The sequence below is a fragment of the Danio rerio genome, chromosome 25 (genome assembly GCF_052040795.2).
Source record: "Danio rerio strain M-AB ecotype USA chromosome 25, GRCz13ab, whole genome shotgun sequence".
NCBI classification, from domain to species: domain Eukaryota; kingdom Metazoa; phylum Chordata; class Actinopteri; order Cypriniformes; family Danionidae; genus Danio; species Danio rerio.
The window spans coordinates 24,439,666-24,456,797 of record NC_141045.1 but is presented as its reverse complement, the minus strand read 5'-3'; the positions used below and the strand labels follow the sequence as shown (position 1 = coordinate 24,456,797).

The 17,132-nt window shown below is 34.1% G+C and overlaps 1 protein-coding gene across 50 annotated transcripts in view; it reads right to left on the bottom strand.

Annotated features, from left to right (window-relative positions):
• Positions 1-17,132, bottom strand: part of ptprjb.1 (protein tyrosine phosphatase receptor type Jb, tandem duplicate 1) — a 227,501-nt gene that overhangs the window by 154,953 nt on the left and 55,416 nt on the right. The window contains exons 12-56 of one of the 50 annotated variants that reach the window (XM_088651692.1): positions 16,081-16,140; positions 15,704-15,760; positions 14,300-14,356; positions 14,168-14,221; positions 13,886-13,942; positions 13,752-13,808; positions 12,971-13,027; positions 12,716-12,772; positions 11,042-11,092; positions 10,823-10,879; positions 10,655-10,711; positions 10,385-10,441; positions 9,287-9,343; positions 9,154-9,210; positions 8,866-8,922; positions 8,732-8,785; positions 8,541-8,594; positions 8,074-8,130; positions 7,937-7,993; positions 7,555-7,611; positions 7,269-7,325; positions 7,019-7,075; positions 6,830-6,883; positions 5,941-5,997; positions 5,737-5,793; positions 5,604-5,657; positions 5,315-5,371; positions 5,181-5,234; positions 4,990-5,046; positions 4,523-4,579; positions 4,386-4,442; positions 4,004-4,060; positions 3,718-3,774; positions 2,828-2,884; positions 2,624-2,680; positions 2,491-2,547; positions 2,202-2,258; positions 2,069-2,122; positions 1,878-1,934; positions 1,411-1,467; positions 1,274-1,330; positions 892-948; positions 606-662; positions 356-412; positions 167-223 (exon numbers count right to left, since the gene is read on the bottom strand). The exons of the other annotated variants lie outside the window; for them this stretch is intronic. Of the exons in view, the coding sequence (XP_088507818.1) occupies positions 167-223; positions 356-412; positions 606-662; positions 892-948; positions 1,274-1,330; positions 1,411-1,467; positions 1,878-1,934; positions 2,069-2,122; positions 2,202-2,258; positions 2,491-2,547; positions 2,624-2,680; positions 2,828-2,884; positions 3,718-3,774; positions 4,004-4,060; positions 4,386-4,442; positions 4,523-4,579; positions 4,990-5,046; positions 5,181-5,234; positions 5,315-5,371; positions 5,604-5,657; positions 5,737-5,793; positions 5,941-5,997; positions 6,830-6,883; positions 7,019-7,075; positions 7,269-7,325; positions 7,555-7,611; positions 7,937-7,993; positions 8,074-8,130; positions 8,541-8,594; positions 8,732-8,785; positions 8,866-8,922; positions 9,154-9,210; positions 9,287-9,343; positions 10,385-10,441; positions 10,655-10,711; positions 10,823-10,879; positions 11,042-11,092; positions 12,716-12,772; positions 12,971-13,027; positions 13,752-13,808; positions 13,886-13,942; positions 14,168-14,221; positions 14,300-14,356; positions 15,704-15,760; positions 16,081-16,140 (2,541 nt within the window). The remainder of the gene's footprint in view (positions 1-166; positions 224-355; positions 413-605; positions 663-891; positions 949-1,273; positions 1,331-1,410; positions 1,468-1,877; positions 1,935-2,068; positions 2,123-2,201; positions 2,259-2,490; positions 2,548-2,623; positions 2,681-2,827; positions 2,885-3,717; positions 3,775-4,003; positions 4,061-4,385; positions 4,443-4,522; positions 4,580-4,989; positions 5,047-5,180; positions 5,235-5,314; positions 5,372-5,603; positions 5,658-5,736; positions 5,794-5,940; positions 5,998-6,829; positions 6,884-7,018; positions 7,076-7,268; positions 7,326-7,554; positions 7,612-7,936; positions 7,994-8,073; positions 8,131-8,540; positions 8,595-8,731; positions 8,786-8,865; positions 8,923-9,153; positions 9,211-9,286; positions 9,344-10,384; positions 10,442-10,654; positions 10,712-10,822; positions 10,880-11,041; positions 11,093-12,715; positions 12,773-12,970; positions 13,028-13,751; positions 13,809-13,885; positions 13,943-14,167; positions 14,222-14,299; positions 14,357-15,703; positions 15,761-16,080; positions 16,141-17,132) is intronic. 50 annotated transcript variants of the gene reach the window in all.

Sequence of the window (17,132 nt, the reverse complement as noted above, 5' to 3'; positions counted from 1 at the left end):
TGTCTTTTCACATCTCACTTTTCTCATGTGTTCAACCCTTTTACCATGTGTCATTTTATTTTAGTAAACCTCTAATTAAGCTGCATATATTTTCATTTCCACTTTACAATATTCACACAATAGTCTATAAGTAATAAACAATAAAGTCCATAAATTAAAAACTCACTTAAAGGAGCTGATGTTGGAGACACAGTTGATGGAGAGTTTGTTGTAGCAGAGACTGCTGGGACATCATGACAGGAACATATTTCTTATTATTCCAGATACTAATACTTGATTGCTCAGAAGGTGATTTGAAACACCCGAACTGCTGATTATTAAAATTATATACATAAATTATAATATCATTACTTACTTGTAGGTTCTGCTGTTTGAGACTCAGTTGTGGAAGAGCTTGTACTGACAGGAGATGCTAAAGTATTCACATGTATTAAAAACAGAAACAATATTGCACAAAATCAATTAAGGTGCAAAAATCAATTAATTAAGCCCATACAAAAATATAATATCATAGGTCATGACAGACACCTCTATTTAAACTGGACCTATACTTATCACTTCCCAATTAAAATGTTCACACAATGGTCAATGAATTAAACACTCACTTGAAGCAGCTGATGTTGGAGACACAGTTGATGGAGAGTTTGTTGTGGCAGAGGCTGCTGGGACATTGTGATAAAACAAATATAATTTTCTTACGTTTGTTGACATGTTTACAGAAACATTTTTGTTACAATGAAATGATTCTGCACAGTAAGATCAGTTACAGTTTATAAATGAAACATATGTACATGACAGTAATAAATGTATCAGGTATTAAATACCTGAAATAATGACCAAAACGGTTAAACCTTTCTGAAATAGTGTTCAGACAACATTTATGTGACTTACTTGTAGGTTCTGCTGTTTGAGACTCGGTTGTAAAAGTGCTTGTACTGGCAGGAGATGCTGAAATATTTAGATGCATTAGAAAATAGAAACTTGATTTTGAGTAGTACAAAAATGCTTAAAAATACACTTTTGCAGTTGTAGTGTAAATGTTGTAAAATGTATACTGCAACAAATGTTAGAATAGAATATGAACGCCTAAATACATTCTTCAAAATCATTTTCATGTAGTGTCCTGCTTTGTCACTGTGATGAGATATTCACTGTTAGCATTGTAGGCTTCTGTATTAAACGTAACTAAAGGTCAGATTATTTTTGACAAAAAAAATAAATAAATGAACAAACAAAGGTGAATTTAACCATTGTACATGTTTAAAAAACTCACTTGAAGGAGCTGATGTTGGAGACACAGTTGATGGAGAGTTTGTTGTGGCAGAGGCTGCTGGGACATTTTGATTAATAAATAGACTTAGTTTTCACCACACAAGTATTCAGACAACTGTGCATATATATTAAACTTACTTGTAGGTTCTGCTGTTTGAGATTCAGTTGTAGAAGAGCTTGCACTGGCAGTGAGTGCTGAAATATATCGATAATATATTAGAAAATGGAAACTTAATTTTGAGTAGTACTGAAATGCTTAAAAATACACGTTTGCAGTTGTACTGTAAATGTTGTAAATAGAAAATCTGTCATTGTCTTGCTTAAATGTCCACCCTGGTTTCATCTTCATCATCTGGTAATGTAAGTGTTGGCACTGAAGCAGCTAATATTCATTTACACTGACGAGGGGCAGGGTTGCTGAATAACTACTGAGAGATTTCATCTGCTGCCTGAGCTTTCCATGTCTTTTTACATATCACTTACTTCTTGTGCTCAACACTTTTCCCGTGCGTCATTTCATTTTATTAAACTTCTAATTAAGCTAGATATATTTTAATTCCTACATTAAACTGTTCACACAGTAGTCCATGAATAAAATCACTCACTTGAAGGAGCTGATGTTGGAGACACAGTTGATGGAGAGTTTGATGTGGCAGAAGCTGCTGGAACATTTGGATGGAAAATTGAGCTACAAATTTCAAATTTCAAATTCCAACACCTCGTATTAAGGTGGACTTATAATTATAATTTTCCAATTTGAATGTTCACTTAATAATCCATGAATTAAAAAACTCACTTGAAGCAGCTGATGTTGGAGACACAGTTGATGGAGAGTTTGTTGTGGCAGAGCCTGCTGGGACATTTTGATTAAAAAATAGACTGTTTCCATCAAAACAGTATTTAAAAAACTGTACATATTTATGACTTACTTGTAGGTTCAACTGTTTGAAACTCAGTTGTAGAAAAGCTTGTACTGGCAGGGGATGCTAAAATATACAGATGTATTAAAAACAGAAATAATATTGCACAAAATCATAAACATTGTATTTAAAAAATGAACAGATATTCACATATGAGTAGTGCCCTTACAAAAATAGCATATCACGACAGTCCTAATATAAAGACAGTAGAATTCCAACAACTCTACCTAAGCTGGAAATATACTCATAATTTCCCAATTAAAATGTTCACACAATAGTCCATTACTAAAAAACTCACTTGATGGAGCTGATGTTGCAGACACAGTTGATGAAGAGTTTGTTGTAGCAGAGGCTGCTGGGAAATTTTTGAGGAAAAAGTTACAATTTCCATCACAACCGTTTTCAATAAACTGTACATATATATTACTTACTTGTAGGTGCTGCTGTTTGAGTCTCAGTTGTAGATGAGCTTGTACTGGCAGGAGATGCTGAAAGATTTTAGATTTATTAAAAAAAAAAAAATAGAAACTTCATTTTGACTAAAACATATCTCTAAAATTTCATAGCTTTGAATTTTAATACACTACAGGTTTCATGATAAAGCATTTAGACAACTCCACATATATATTTCTTACTTGTAGGTTCTGCTGTTTGAGTCTCAGTTATAGAAGAGCTTGTACTGACAGTAGATGCTGAAATATTTAGATAATATATTAAAAAAATAGAAACTTTATTTTGAGTGTAAGAAAATGCCTAAAAATAAACTTCTGCATGCCAGAAAAATGTTGTACTCCAACAAATAGAATAAAATATAACTTCAACTATAAACGGCTCAAATACATTGTTCACATGTAAACACTGTTTATACTGTACAAAACCATTATCATATAGTTTCATATTTTGTTACTGCAATAAGATACTGATTGTTAGCATTTTAGGCTTCTACATTAAATGTATCTATTTGTTTTGTATGCAAATGTCTGATTCTTATGACAAATAATTTAATAAATGAACAAACAAAAGTCAATATTTTTTTATAGACCAGCTTGAAATGATGATGATGGCTAACGCTGTATATATGGCAGTAAGCAGCGAAGGAGACCAAAAGTTGCTATGTTTGGATAAGACATGCTTCATGTGACCATGTTAGTGTTAGTGTTAAAGGTTATCCAATGTTAAGAAAACAGACATCTTAAGTGAGAAAATCTGGCATTGTCTTGCTGAAATGTCCACACTAGTTTAATCTTAATCATCTGGTCATGTAGGTGTTGGGACTGAAGCAGCTAATATTCATTTACACTGACATGGGGCAGGGTTGTTTTTTAACTAATAGATTTCAGCTGCTCTCTGAGCTTTCCATGTCTTTTCACACCTCACTTTTCTCATGTGTTCAACACTTTTTCCCATGTGTCATTTTATTTTAGTACACCACTAATTAAGCTGGATATATTTTCATTTCCACTTTACAATATTCACACAATAGTCCATAAGTAATAAACAATAAAGTCCAAAATTAAACACTCACTTGAAGCAGCTGATGTTGGAGACACAGTTGATGGAGAGTTTGTTGTGGCAGAGGCTGCTGGGACATTGTGATAAAACAAATATAATTTCCTTACGTTTGTTGACATGTTTACAGAAACATTTTTGTTACAAGGAAATGATTCTGCACAGCAAGATCAGTTAAAGTTTATAAATGAAACATATGTACATAACAGTAATAAATGTATCAGGTATTAAATACCCGAAATAATGACCAAAACAGTTAAACCTTTCTGAAATAGTGTTCAGACAACATATATGTGACTTACTTGTAGGTTCTGCTGTTTGAGACTCGGTTGTAAAAGTGCTTGTACTGGCAGGAGATGCTGAAATATTTAGATGCATTAGAAAATAGAAACTTGATTTTGAGTAGTACAAAAATGCTTAAAAATACACTTTTGCAGTTGTAGTGTAAATGTTGTAAAATGTATACTGCAACAAATGTTACAATAGAATATGAACGCCTAAATACATTCTTCAAAATCATTTTCATGTAGTGTCCTGCTTTGTCACTGTGATGAGATATTCACTGTTAGCATTGTAGGCTTCTGTATTAAACGTAACTAAAGGTCAGATTATTTTTGACAAAAAAAATAAATAAATGAACAAACAAAGGTGAATTTAACCATTGTACATGTTTAAAAAACTCACTTGAAGGAGCTGATGTTGGAGACACAGTTGATGGAGAGTTTGTTGTGGCAGAGGCTGCTGGGACATTTTGATTAATAAATAGACTTAGTTTTCACCACACAAGTATTCAGACAACTGTGCATATATATTAAACTTACTTGTAGGTTCTGCTGTTTGAGATTCAGTTGTAGAAGAGCTTGCACTGGCAGTGAGTGCTGAAATATATCGATAATATATTAGAAAATGGAAACTTAATTTTGAGTAGTACTGAAATGCTTAAAAATACACGTTTGCAGTTGTACTGTAAATGTTGTAAATAGAAAATCTGTCATTGTCTTGCTTAAATGTCCACCCTGGTTTCATCTTCATCATCTGGTAATGTAAGTGTTGGCACTGAAGCAGCTAATATTCATTTACACTGACGAGGGGCAGGGTTGCTGAATAACTACTGAGAGATTTCAGCTGCTGTCTGAGCTTTTCATGTCTTTTTACATATCACTTACTTCTTGTGCTCAACACTTTTCCCGTGCGTCATTTCATTTTATTAAATTTCTAATTAAGCTAGATATATTTTAATTCCCACATTAAACTGTTCACAAAATAGTCCATGAATAAAATCACTCACTTGAAGGAGCTGATGTTGGAGACACAGTTGATGGAGAGTTTGATGTGGCAGAAGCTGCTGGGACATTTGGATGGAAAATTGAGCTACAAATTTCAAATTTCAAATTTCAACACCTCGTATTAAGGTAGACTTATAATTATAATTTTCCAATTTAAATGTTCACTTAATAATCCATGAATTAAAAAACTCACTTGAAGCAGCTGATGTTGGAGACACAGTTGATGTAGAGTTTGTTGTGGCAGAGCCTGCTGGGACATTTTGATTAAAAAATAGACTGTTTCCATCAAAACAGTATTTAAAAAAACTTTACATATCTATGACTTACTTGTAGGTTCAACTGTTTGAAACTCAGTTGTAGAAAAGCTTGTACTGGCAGGGGATGCTAAAATATATAGATGTATTAAAAACAGAAATAATATTGCACAAAATCATAAACATTGTATTTAAAAAATGAACAGATATTCACATATGAGTAGTGCCCTTACAAAAATAGCATATCACGACAGTCCTAATATAAAGACAGTAGAATTCCAACAACTCTACCTAAGCTGGAAATATACTCATAATTTCCCAATTAAAATGTTCACACAATAGTCCATTACTAAAAAACTCACTTGATGGAGCTGATGTTGCAGACACAGTTGATGAAGAGTTTGTTGTAGCAGAGGCTGCTGGGAAATTTTTGAGGAAAAAGTTACAATTTCCATCACAACCGTTTTCAATAAACTGTACATATATATTACTTACTTGTAGGTGCTGCTGTTTGAGTCTCAGTTGTAGATGAGCTTGTACTGGCAGGAGATGCTGAAATATTTTAGATTTATTTATAAAAAAAAAATAGAAACTTCATTTTGACTAAAACATATCTCTAAAATTTCATAGCTTTGAATTTTAATACACTACAGGTTTCATGATAAAGCATTTAGACAACTCCACATATATATTTCTTACTTGTAGGTTCTGCTGTTTGAGTCTCAGTTATAGAAGAGCTTGTACTGACAGTAGATGCTGAAATATTTAGATAATATATTTAAGAAATAGAAACTTTATTTTGAGTGTAAGTAAATGCCTAAAAATAAACTTTTGCATGCCAGAAAAATGTTGTACTCCAACAAATAGAATAAAATATAACTTCAACTATAAACGGCTCAAATACATTGTTCACATGTAAACACTGTTTATACTGTACAAAACCATTATCATATAGTTTCATATTTTGTTACTGCAATAAGATACTGATTGTTAGCATTTTAGGCTTCTACATTAAATGTATCTATTTGTTTTGTATGCAAATGTCTGATTCTTATGACAAATAATTTAATAAATGAACAAACAAAAGTCAATATTTTTTTATAGACCAGCTTGAAATGATGATGATGGCTAACGCTGCATATATTGCAGTAAGCAGCGAAGGAGACCAAAAGTTGCTATGTTTGGCTAAGACATGCTTCATGTGACCATGTTAGTGTTAGTGTTAAAGGTTATCCAACGGTAAGAAAACAGACATCTTAAGTGAGAAAATCTGTCATTGTCTTGCTGAAATGTCCACACTAGTTTAATCTTAATCATCTGGTCATGTAGGTGTTGGGACTGAAGCAGCTAATATTCATTTACACTGACATGGGGCAGGGTTGTTTTTTAACTAATAGATTTCAGCTGCTCTCTGAGCTTTCCATGTCTTTTCACATCTCACTTTTCTCATGTGTTCAACACTTTTCCCATGTGTCATTTTATTTTAGTACACCACTAATTAAGCTGGATATATTTTCATTTCCACTTTACAATATTCACACAATAGTCCATAAGTAATAAACAATAAAGTCCAAAATTAAACACTCACTTGAAGCAGCTGATGTTGGAGACACAGTTGATGGAGAGTTTGTTGTAGCAGAGACTGCTGGGACATCATGACAGGAACATATTTCTTATTATTGCAGATACTAATACTTGATTGCTCAGAAGGTGATTTGAAACACCCGAACTGCTGATTATTAAAATTATATACATAAATTATAATATCATTACTTACTTGTAGGTTCTGCTGTTTGAGACTCAGTTGTGGAAGAGCTTGTACTGGGATGGGATGCTAAAGTATTTACATGTATTAAAAACAGAAACAATATTGCACAAAATCAATTAAGGTGCAAAAATCAATTAATTAAGCCCTTACTAAAATATAATATCATAGGTCATGATAGACACCTCTATTTAAACTGGACCTATACTTATCACTTCCCAATTAAAATGTTCACACAATGGTCAATGAATTAAACACTCACTTGAAGCAGCTGATGTTGGAGACACAGTTGATGGAGAGTTTGTTGTGGCAGAGGCTGCTGGGACATTGTGATAAAACAAATATAATTTCCTTACGTTTGTTGACATGTTTGCAGAAACATTTTTGTTACAATGAAATGATTCTGCACAGCAAGATCAGTTAAAGTTTATAAATGAAACATATGTACATAACAGTAATAAATGTATCAGGTATTAAATACCCGAAATAATGACCAAAACGGTTAAACCTTTCTGAAATAGTGTTCAGACAACATATATGTGACTTACTTGTAGGTTCTGCTGTTTGAGACTCGGTTGTAAAAGTGCTTGTACTGGCAGGAGATGCTGAAATATTTAGATGCATTAGAAAATAGAAACTTGATTTTGAGTAGTACAAAAATGCTTAAAAATAGACTTTTGCAGTTGTAGTGTAAATGTTGTAAAATGTATACTGCAACAAATGTTAGAATAGAATATGAACGCCTAAATACATTCTTCAAAATCATTTTCATGTAGTGTCCTGCTTTGTCACTGTGATGAGATATTCACTGTTAGCATTGTAGGCTTCTGTATTAAACGTAACTAAAGGTCAGATTATTTTTGACAAAAAAAATAAATAAATGAACAAACAAAGGTGAATTTAACCATTGTACATGTTTAAAAAACTCACTTGAAGGAGCTGATGTTGGAGACACAGTTGATGGAGAGTTTGTTGTGGCAGAGGCTGCTGGGACATTTTGATTAATAAATAGACTTAGTTTTCACCACACAAGTATTCAGACAACTGTGCATATATATTAAACTTACTTGTAGGTTCTGCTGTTTGAGATTCAGTTGTAGAAGAGCTTGCACTGGCAGTGAGTGCTGAAATATATCGATAATATATTAGAAAATGGAAACTTAATTTTGAGTAGTACTGAAATGCTTAAAAATACACGTTTGCAGTTGTACTGTAAATGTTGTAAATAGAAAATCTGTCATTGTCTTGCTTAAATGTCCACCCTGGTTTCATCTTCATCATCTGGTAATGTAAGTGTTGGGACTGAAGCAGCTAATATTCATTTACACTGACGAGGGGCAGGGTTGCTGAATAACTACTGAGAGATTTCATCTGCTGCCTGAGCTTTTCATGTCTTTTTACATATCACTTACTTCTTGTGCTCAACACTTTTCCCGTGCGTCATTTCATTTTATTAAACTTCTAATTAAGCTAGATATATTTTAATTCCTACATTAAACTGTTTACACAGTAGTCCATGAATAAAATCACTCACTTGAAGGAGCTGATGTTGGAGACACAGTTGATGGAGAGTTTGATGTGGCAGAAGCTGCTGGAACATTTGGATGGAAAATTGAGCTACAAATTTCAAATTTCAAATTCCAACACCTCGTATTAAGGTGGACTTATAATTATAATTTTCCAATTTAAATGTTCACTTAATAATCCATGAATTAAAAAACTCACTTGAAGCAGCTGATGTTGGAGACACAGTTGATGGAGAGTTTGTTGTGGCAGAGCCTGCTGGGACATTTTGATTAAAAAATAGACTGTTTCCATCAAAACAGTATTTAAAAAAACTTTACATATCTATGACTTACTTGTAGGTTCAACTGTTTGAAACTCAGTTGTAGAAAAGCTTGTACTGGCAGAGGATGCTAAAATATATAGATGTATTAAAAACAGAAATAATATTGCACAAAATCACAAACATTTTATTTAAAAATGAACAGATATTCACATATGAGTAGTGCCCTTACAAAAATAGCATATCACGACAGTCCTAATATAAAGACAGTAGAATTCCAACAACTCTACCTAAGCTGGAAATATACTCATAATTTCCCAATTAAAATGTTCACACAATAGTCCATTACTAAAAAACTCACTTGATGGAGCTGATGTTGCAGACACAGTTGATGAAGAGTTTGTTGTAGCAGAGGCTGCTGGGAAATTTTGAGGAAAAAAGTTACAATTTCCATCACAACCGTTTTCAATAAACTGTACATATATATTACTTACTTGTAGGTGCTGCTGTTTGAGTCTCAGTTGTAAATGAGCTTGTACTGGCAGGAGATGCTGAAAGATTTTAGATTTATTTAAAAAAAAAAATAGAAACTTCATTTTGACTAAAACATATCTCTAAACTTTGATAGCTTTGAATTTTAATACACTACAGGTTTCATGATAAAGCATTTAGACAACTCCACATATATATTTTTTACTTGTAGGTTCTGCTGTTTGAGTCTCAGTTATAGAAGAGCTTGTATACTGACAGTAGATGCTGAAATATTTAGATAATATATTAAGAAAATAGAAACTTTATTTTGAGTGTAAGAAAATGCCTAAAAATACACTTTTGCATGCCAGAAAAATGTTGTACTACAAAAAAATAGAATAAAATATAACTTCAACTATAAACGGCTCAAATACATTGTTCACATGTAAACACTATTTATACTGTTAAAAAAACCATTATCATATAGTTTCATATTTTGTCACTGCAATAAGATACGGATTGTTAGCATTTTAGGCTTCTACATTAAATGTATCTATTTGTTTTGTATGCAAATGTCTGATTCTTATGACAAATAATTTAATAAATGAACAAACAAAAGTCAATATTTTTTTATAGACCAGCTTGAAATGATGATGATGGCTAATGCTGCATATATGGCAGTAAGCAGCGAAGGAGACCAAACGTTGCTATGTTTGGCTAAGACATGCTTCATGTGACCATGTTAGTGTTAGTGTTAAAGGTTATCCAATGTTAAGAAAACAGACATCTTAAGTGAGAAAATCTGGCATTGTCTTGCTGAAATGTCCACACTAGTTTAATCTTAATCATCTGGTCATGTAGGTGTTGGGACTGAAGCAGCTAATATTCATTTACACTGACATGGGGCAGGGTTGTTTTTTAACTAATAGATTTCAGCTGCTCTCTGAGCTTTCCATGTCTTTTCACACCTCACTTTTCTCATGTGTTCAACACTTTTACCATGTGTCATTTTATTTTAGTACACCACTAATTAAGCTGGATATATTTTCATTTCCACTTTACAATATTCACACAATAGTCCATAAGTAATAAACAATAAAGTCCATAAATTAAAAACTCACTTGAAGGAGCTGATGTTGGAGACACAGTTGATGGAGAGTTTGTTGTGGAACTGGCTGCTGGGACATTTTGATGGAAAATTAAGCCACAGTTTCCACCACAACACTATCACAACAGTATTCAGACAGAACTACAATATATATATATATATATATATATATATATATATATATATATATATATATATATATATATATATATATATATATATATATATATATATATATATATATATATATATATATATATATATATATATATATATTACTTACTTGTAGGTTCTGCTGTTTGAGACTCAGTTGTAGGAGAACTTGTAAATGCAGGAGATGCTGAAATATTTAAATGTATTAAAACAATAGTGCACAAAATCACATAATTCTAATTAAGTCAGACCTACAATTATCATTTCCCCTTAAAATGATCACACAATAATAACTTACATGAAGGAGTGGATGTTGGATACACAGTTGATGGAGAGTTTGTTGTGGCAAAGACTGCTGGGACATTTAATAAAAAAATTATTACACTTTCCTTATCCTTGTTGACATGTTTATAGATTTTTTTACTATAAAATTTTGCATTGCAAGAACAGTTACAATTTATAAAATGCATATATAAACACAATAGTATTCAGACAACTCTACATATTTACTACTTACTTGTAGGTTCTGCTGTTTGAGTTGTTGAAGGGCTTGTACTTGCAGGTGGTGCTGAAATATTTAGATGTATTAAAAAATAGAATCTTAAATTTGAGTCCTACAAAATGAGCATTTTGCGCAAAACCATTATCATATAGTGTCATACTTTGTCACTGTGCTATGATACTGTAACAGGGTTTCCGCTACATTCATTCTGCCATGGCAAGGCGCCAATCCAAATTTCATCCCCCCAAGGCTACATTACAGCTTCTCATTCATAACATTCAGTAATTGTTGTTGTTGTTTTTTAACAGCAGGTTATAATTGCACCAAAACACAGTAAAAGGTAAGTGAATTATAACAGTGCAAGCCAGGCCCGGATTGGTTAATCAGGAGGATCGGGAGAATTCCTGGTGGGCCGGTCCGTTTTTTGGCCGTGAGGGCCGGTGTCCCTATAGCTCCAGACTCTGTTGCTCTCAGCAGTCACACTTTTTTCATTTATTTATTTATTTGACCACAGCCTCACTCTTTTCATTCATTATGTTGCTGCAGCTCTGCTCTTTTTTATCTATTTTCTTGTAGCCCCGTGACCAAGGTGCAGCCTGCAGGTTACTGATGATACAACTCAGATAAATCACTACATTCTACAAACTATTGTGGTCCAGAGGTCAGCATGTCGCGTTATGTCGCCGCCGACCCGAGTTCGAATCTCATCTTAATAGTTAATAATTTTTTTTAATGTCATTTTTATTGTTTTATTGTTAAGAATATAAAACTGTAAGATTGTTGAACATTTGAATTTCTGTTTTCTAGAAAAAGATGTGATAGTGTCATTAAAAACTGAATTGGAAATGGCCTTATTTTAATATAGTCAGTCGTTAACTAAGGGTGGGCCGGTCTAAGGCTTGAAACTCCAGGGCTGAAGAGGAGTCCCACTCCGGCCCTGGTGCAAGCTTTTTTGTAACCGCAGTAGTGCTGTGCGTTATTTGTTTAACCCTTTAAGATGACGTGTTGAAAGACTGACCAACTAACTGACAGGTTTGTGATGCGTGAGGCCAGCAAACACGACGTAGCTTTTAGATAAGATGAACACAGTTTCCATTGTTATACTTTGTTTATAGATAAAGGTCTGTGGTTCTGTGTACAATGACTTTATCTCGCTGGAGTTTAATGCTGTTTCACTTTACTTCAAGACGTATTAATGCCGCTCTGTAGGTCTATTGAATACATTCATAAATCTTCCAAGCAAATATTATAAATGTGGGAGACACACTTGTTATATAAACGCACTAAATCACACTTCAGCAGCGTTTATTTGAGAGCGCACAAGAAGATCTGTGCTTGAGCAGCGTATATTTGAGGGCGTGCAAGAAGTTTTGTGCATGAACAGAGGAAATCGACGCGCAAGCAAAGAGATTTGCATGCTCTTAAAGCATGAATGCGATCTCGACTTGTAATATTGCACTCACGACATTTCTCCATTTGTCATTGAAATAAAGCCATAGGTAGTTGGTAGATTTGTGTAAGACCTGCCGCCACAGCTCGAAAAAAATCCTACAGGAAACACTGTGTATGATTTGAAATACCTGGTCAAATGATTATTAAAATTTACATTAAGATCTAATTAAGGTGGATCTTAAATTCTCGTTTCCCCATTAAAATGTTCACACAATAGTCCATGAATTAAAAACTCACTTGAAGCAGCTGATGTTGGAGACACAGTTGATGAAGGGTTTGTTGTGGCAGAGGCTGCTGAGAGATTTTGATAAAACAAATATAGTTTCCTTATATTTGTTGACATGTTTACAGAAACTTTTGTTACAATGAAATGATTCTGCACAGCAAGATCAGTTACAGTTCATAAAATAAACACATAACCATAACAGTAATAAAGGTATCAGGTAGTAACTTTTCTGAAATAGTGTTCAGACAACATATTTACAGACTTACTTGTAGGTTCTGCTGTTGGAGACTCGGCTGTAGAAGAGCTTGTACTGGCAGGAGATGCTGAAATATTTAGATGTATTACAAATAGAATAGAATAGGACTTCAACTATAAACTGCTTAAATACCTTCTTCAAAATCATTATCATATAGTTGTTACATCCATCAGTGACCACCTGAGGGCGCTGTAGTGCATCAGGACTCAGTTATCACTACAGCGTCCCAGAAAGACTACAATCCCATACATACCACGTGCATACACCGGAACACTTACACTGACCCATCATCTCATCTGTTCTGTGTTACCGTTGATTATCTGGACTATTTATACAACCATTTTACCTCTGTTTTGCATCGCGTCGTTTGTCTACATTGTCTACCTTGTCTTTCTTGTTAACAGTTTTCAGTAAATCTGTTATTCCGAGTTTTTATTCCTGATCTTGTTTTTGTATTTTTTGCTAAATTCTAGTTTGTAGAGTTATTGTTTTTGAGCCTTGTCTCTGTTTTAGTTTCTGGTTTTGTCGTTTGTTTGTTACTTTGCATTTTGATCACCTTGTTTTGTTTCACTGTAAATAAATATCTGCACTTGGATCTGCACCTTTTTGTTCTGTTTTGATCACGCAAACGTGACAATAGTCTCATGTTTTGTCACTGTGATGAGATATTATTGACTGTTTTAGGCTTCTCTATTACCTGTAGGTGTAACTAAATGTCTATTTTCTTTTGACTTAAAATATATAAATAAATAAATGTAGATTTGACTATAGTCCATGAAAAAAAAACTCACTTGAAGCAGCTGATGTTGGAGACACAGTTGATGGAGAGTTTGTTGTGGCAGAGACTGCTGGGACATTTTGATTAAAAAATAGACTAAGTTTCCATCAAAACAGTGTTTAAAAAATGTACATGTTTATGACTTACTTGTAGGTTCAACTGTTTGAAACTCAGTTGTAGAAAAGCTTGTACTGGCAGGAGATGCTAAAATATATAGATGTATTAAAAACAGAAACAAAATTGCACACAATCACAAACATTGTATTTAAATAATGAACAAATAAGTAGTGCCCTTACAAAAACAGCATATCATGACAGTCTTAATATAAAGACAGTAGAATTCCGACAACTCTACTTAAGCCTGAAAAATTCTCATAATTTCCCAATTAAAATGTTCACACAATAGTCCATTAAATAACAAAAACTCACTTGATGGAGCTGATGTTGCAGACACAGTTGATGGAGAGTTTGTTGTAGCAGAGGCTGCTGGGACATTTTGAGAAAAAAGTTACAATTTCCATCACAACCGTTTCCAATAAACTGTATATATAAATGACGTACTTGTAGGTTCTGCTGTTTGAGTCTCAGTTGTAGAGGAGCTTGTACTGACAGTAGATGCTGAAATATTTAGATAATTTATTAGAAAATGGAAACCTAATTTTGAGCCGTAAGAAAATGCTTTAAAATTCACTCTTGCGTGCCATAAAATGTTGTACTCCAACAAATGTTAGAATAGAATATGCTTATAACTATAAACGGCTTAAATACATTCTTTAGATGTAAACTCTGTGCATACTGTACAAAACCATTATCATATAGTGTCATATTTTGTCACTGTAATAAGATACGGATTGTTAGCATTTTAGGCTTCTACATTAAATGTACCTATTTGTTTTATATGCAAATGTCTGATTCTTTTAGCAAAACAAATAAATTAACAAACAAAGGTGAAAGGTAAGCATATTTTTGTAGGCAAGCTTGAAATGAAAATGATGGCTAATGCTGCCTATATTGCAGTAAGCAGCGAAGGAGAATTAAAGTTGCTATGTTTGGCTAAGATATGCTTCATGTGACCATGTTAGTGTTAGTGTTACAGGTTATCCAACAGTAAGAAAACAGACATCTTAAGTGAGAAAATCTGTCATTGTCTTGCTGAAATGTCCACCCTGGTTTCATCTTAATAATCTGGTCATGTAGGTGTTGGGACTGAAGCAGCTCATATTCATTTACACTGTGAAGGGACAGGACTGCTGAATAACTACTGAGAGATTTTACTTCTGTCTGGGCTTTCCGTGTTTTTTTACATCTCTCTTTCTTTATGTGTTCAACTGTTTTTTTCCTGTCATTTCATTTTATTACACCAAAGCTAGATAGATATTTTTTTATTTATTCATTCATTCATTTTCTTGTCGGCTTAGTCCCTTTATTAATCCGGGGTTACCACAGCGGAATGACCTGGCAACTTATCCAGCACGTTTTTTACGCAGCGGATGCCCTTCCAGCCACCATCCATCTCTGGGAAACATCCTCACTCAAACAGTCATACACTACGGACAGTTTAGCCTACCCAATTCACTTGTACCGCATGTCTTTGGACTTGTGGGGGAAACCGGAGCACCTGGAGGAAACCCACACGAACGCAGGGAGAACATGCAACCTCCACACAGAAACGCCAACTGAGCCAAGGCTCGAACCAGTTACCCAGCGACCCTCTTGCTGTAAGGCGACAGCACTACTTACTGTATCACTGCGTCACCAATATTTTTATATTTTCACATTAAAATGTTCACACAATAGTCCATTTAATAAAATAACTGACTTGAAGGAGCTGATGTTGGAGACACAGTTGATAAATAGTTTGTTGTGGCAGAGGCTGCTGGGACATTTTAATGAAAAATTTATTACAGTTTCCACCACAACACCATCACAACAGTACTCGGACAACTTTTCATTTATGTTTCTTACTTGTAGGTTCTGCTGTTTGAGACTCAGTTGTAGAAGAGCTTGTACCAGCAGGAGATGCTGAAATTTTTAGATGCATTAAAAAAAATATATATTTTTTTTAAGTAAAGAACATTATATAGCATGACATGTACTGAAATAAATATTAATGGAATGTGACTTCAACTGTAAACAAACACAGTTTTATCATTCCAGTTAAAATGCTGTAAACGCAATAACATTGCCAATTGCTAGAACTGTAAAATTACAACATATGAATTAAAGTTTGAGAATGCATCTTATATTTCTTTATTTATTAAATTGAAAATTAAGTCAGAACAAGAGCATAAGAGTGTTTAGACAAAATGTTCACACAATAGTCCATGAATAAAAATACTCACTTGAAGGAGTTGTGGATGTTTGAGTCTCAGTTGAAGGAGTGTTTGTTGTGGCATAGGCTGCTGAGACAATTTGATAAAAAAAAATTAGAAATACTTTCCTTATATTTGTTGACATGTTTACAGAAACATTTTTGCATACAAAGAAATTCTTTGCAAGAAAAGCTTTGACACACTTTATAATATAAATACATAAACACAGCAGTGTTCGCACAACTGCACATATTTATTCTAGGTTCTTGTCATGTTTACCAGTGAACAAACCACCAGATGTCGCTGGTAAACCCTCAGTCATGAAACTACAAATCTGCCAGTTAATGGACTTCAACTTCATACATGCTCTTCGCCCACACACCTGCTTTCTCATTTAGCTTGATTCACATTCACACCTGAGGACTTTCAGAGACTGATTACACACAGTATTTAAGCAGCACACACACTCATTCACATTGCCGAGTCTTGTTTATCTGTAAGGTGACATTACAACGCGTTATCCTGGTCTTGTTTTCCCGTGTTTTGTTCTTAGCCCTGTTTATCCTTGTCATCCTGTTTAGCCGCCTGCCTTACGACCTATTGCCTGTTTACTGACTACGATTCTGGATTTTCTACATATATCTGTTTGCTCCCGTAGTGACCACTGCTTGCCTGACTGTGAATAAAACCTGCATATTGGATCCTACCCTCTGTTGTTGGTGTCACTCCCCGGCGTTACAGAAGACTCGGCCACAAAATGGATCCAGCAGGAATTCAACTCATGCGTCTTCGTCAGGGAGATCACCCCATCGAAGAATACGTGGAGGACTTTATTCAGGTAGCCCACCTTACAGCTTTGGACAATTTGTGCCAGATGATATTTTTCCATGGCGGGTTATCTGAACCTCTGTATTCATGTATACCACTGTACGAACCCCACTGGACATTGGAAAAATACATTGATCTTGCACTGCAAATGAGTGGGTCTCCCTTCACTGTTGGCAAGGTGGAGGACACCCCTAAATATTTTTTGGGGGGGGGCAAAGGACAGCAAGACCCGCTGGCAACGGGGCTTGCTGCTC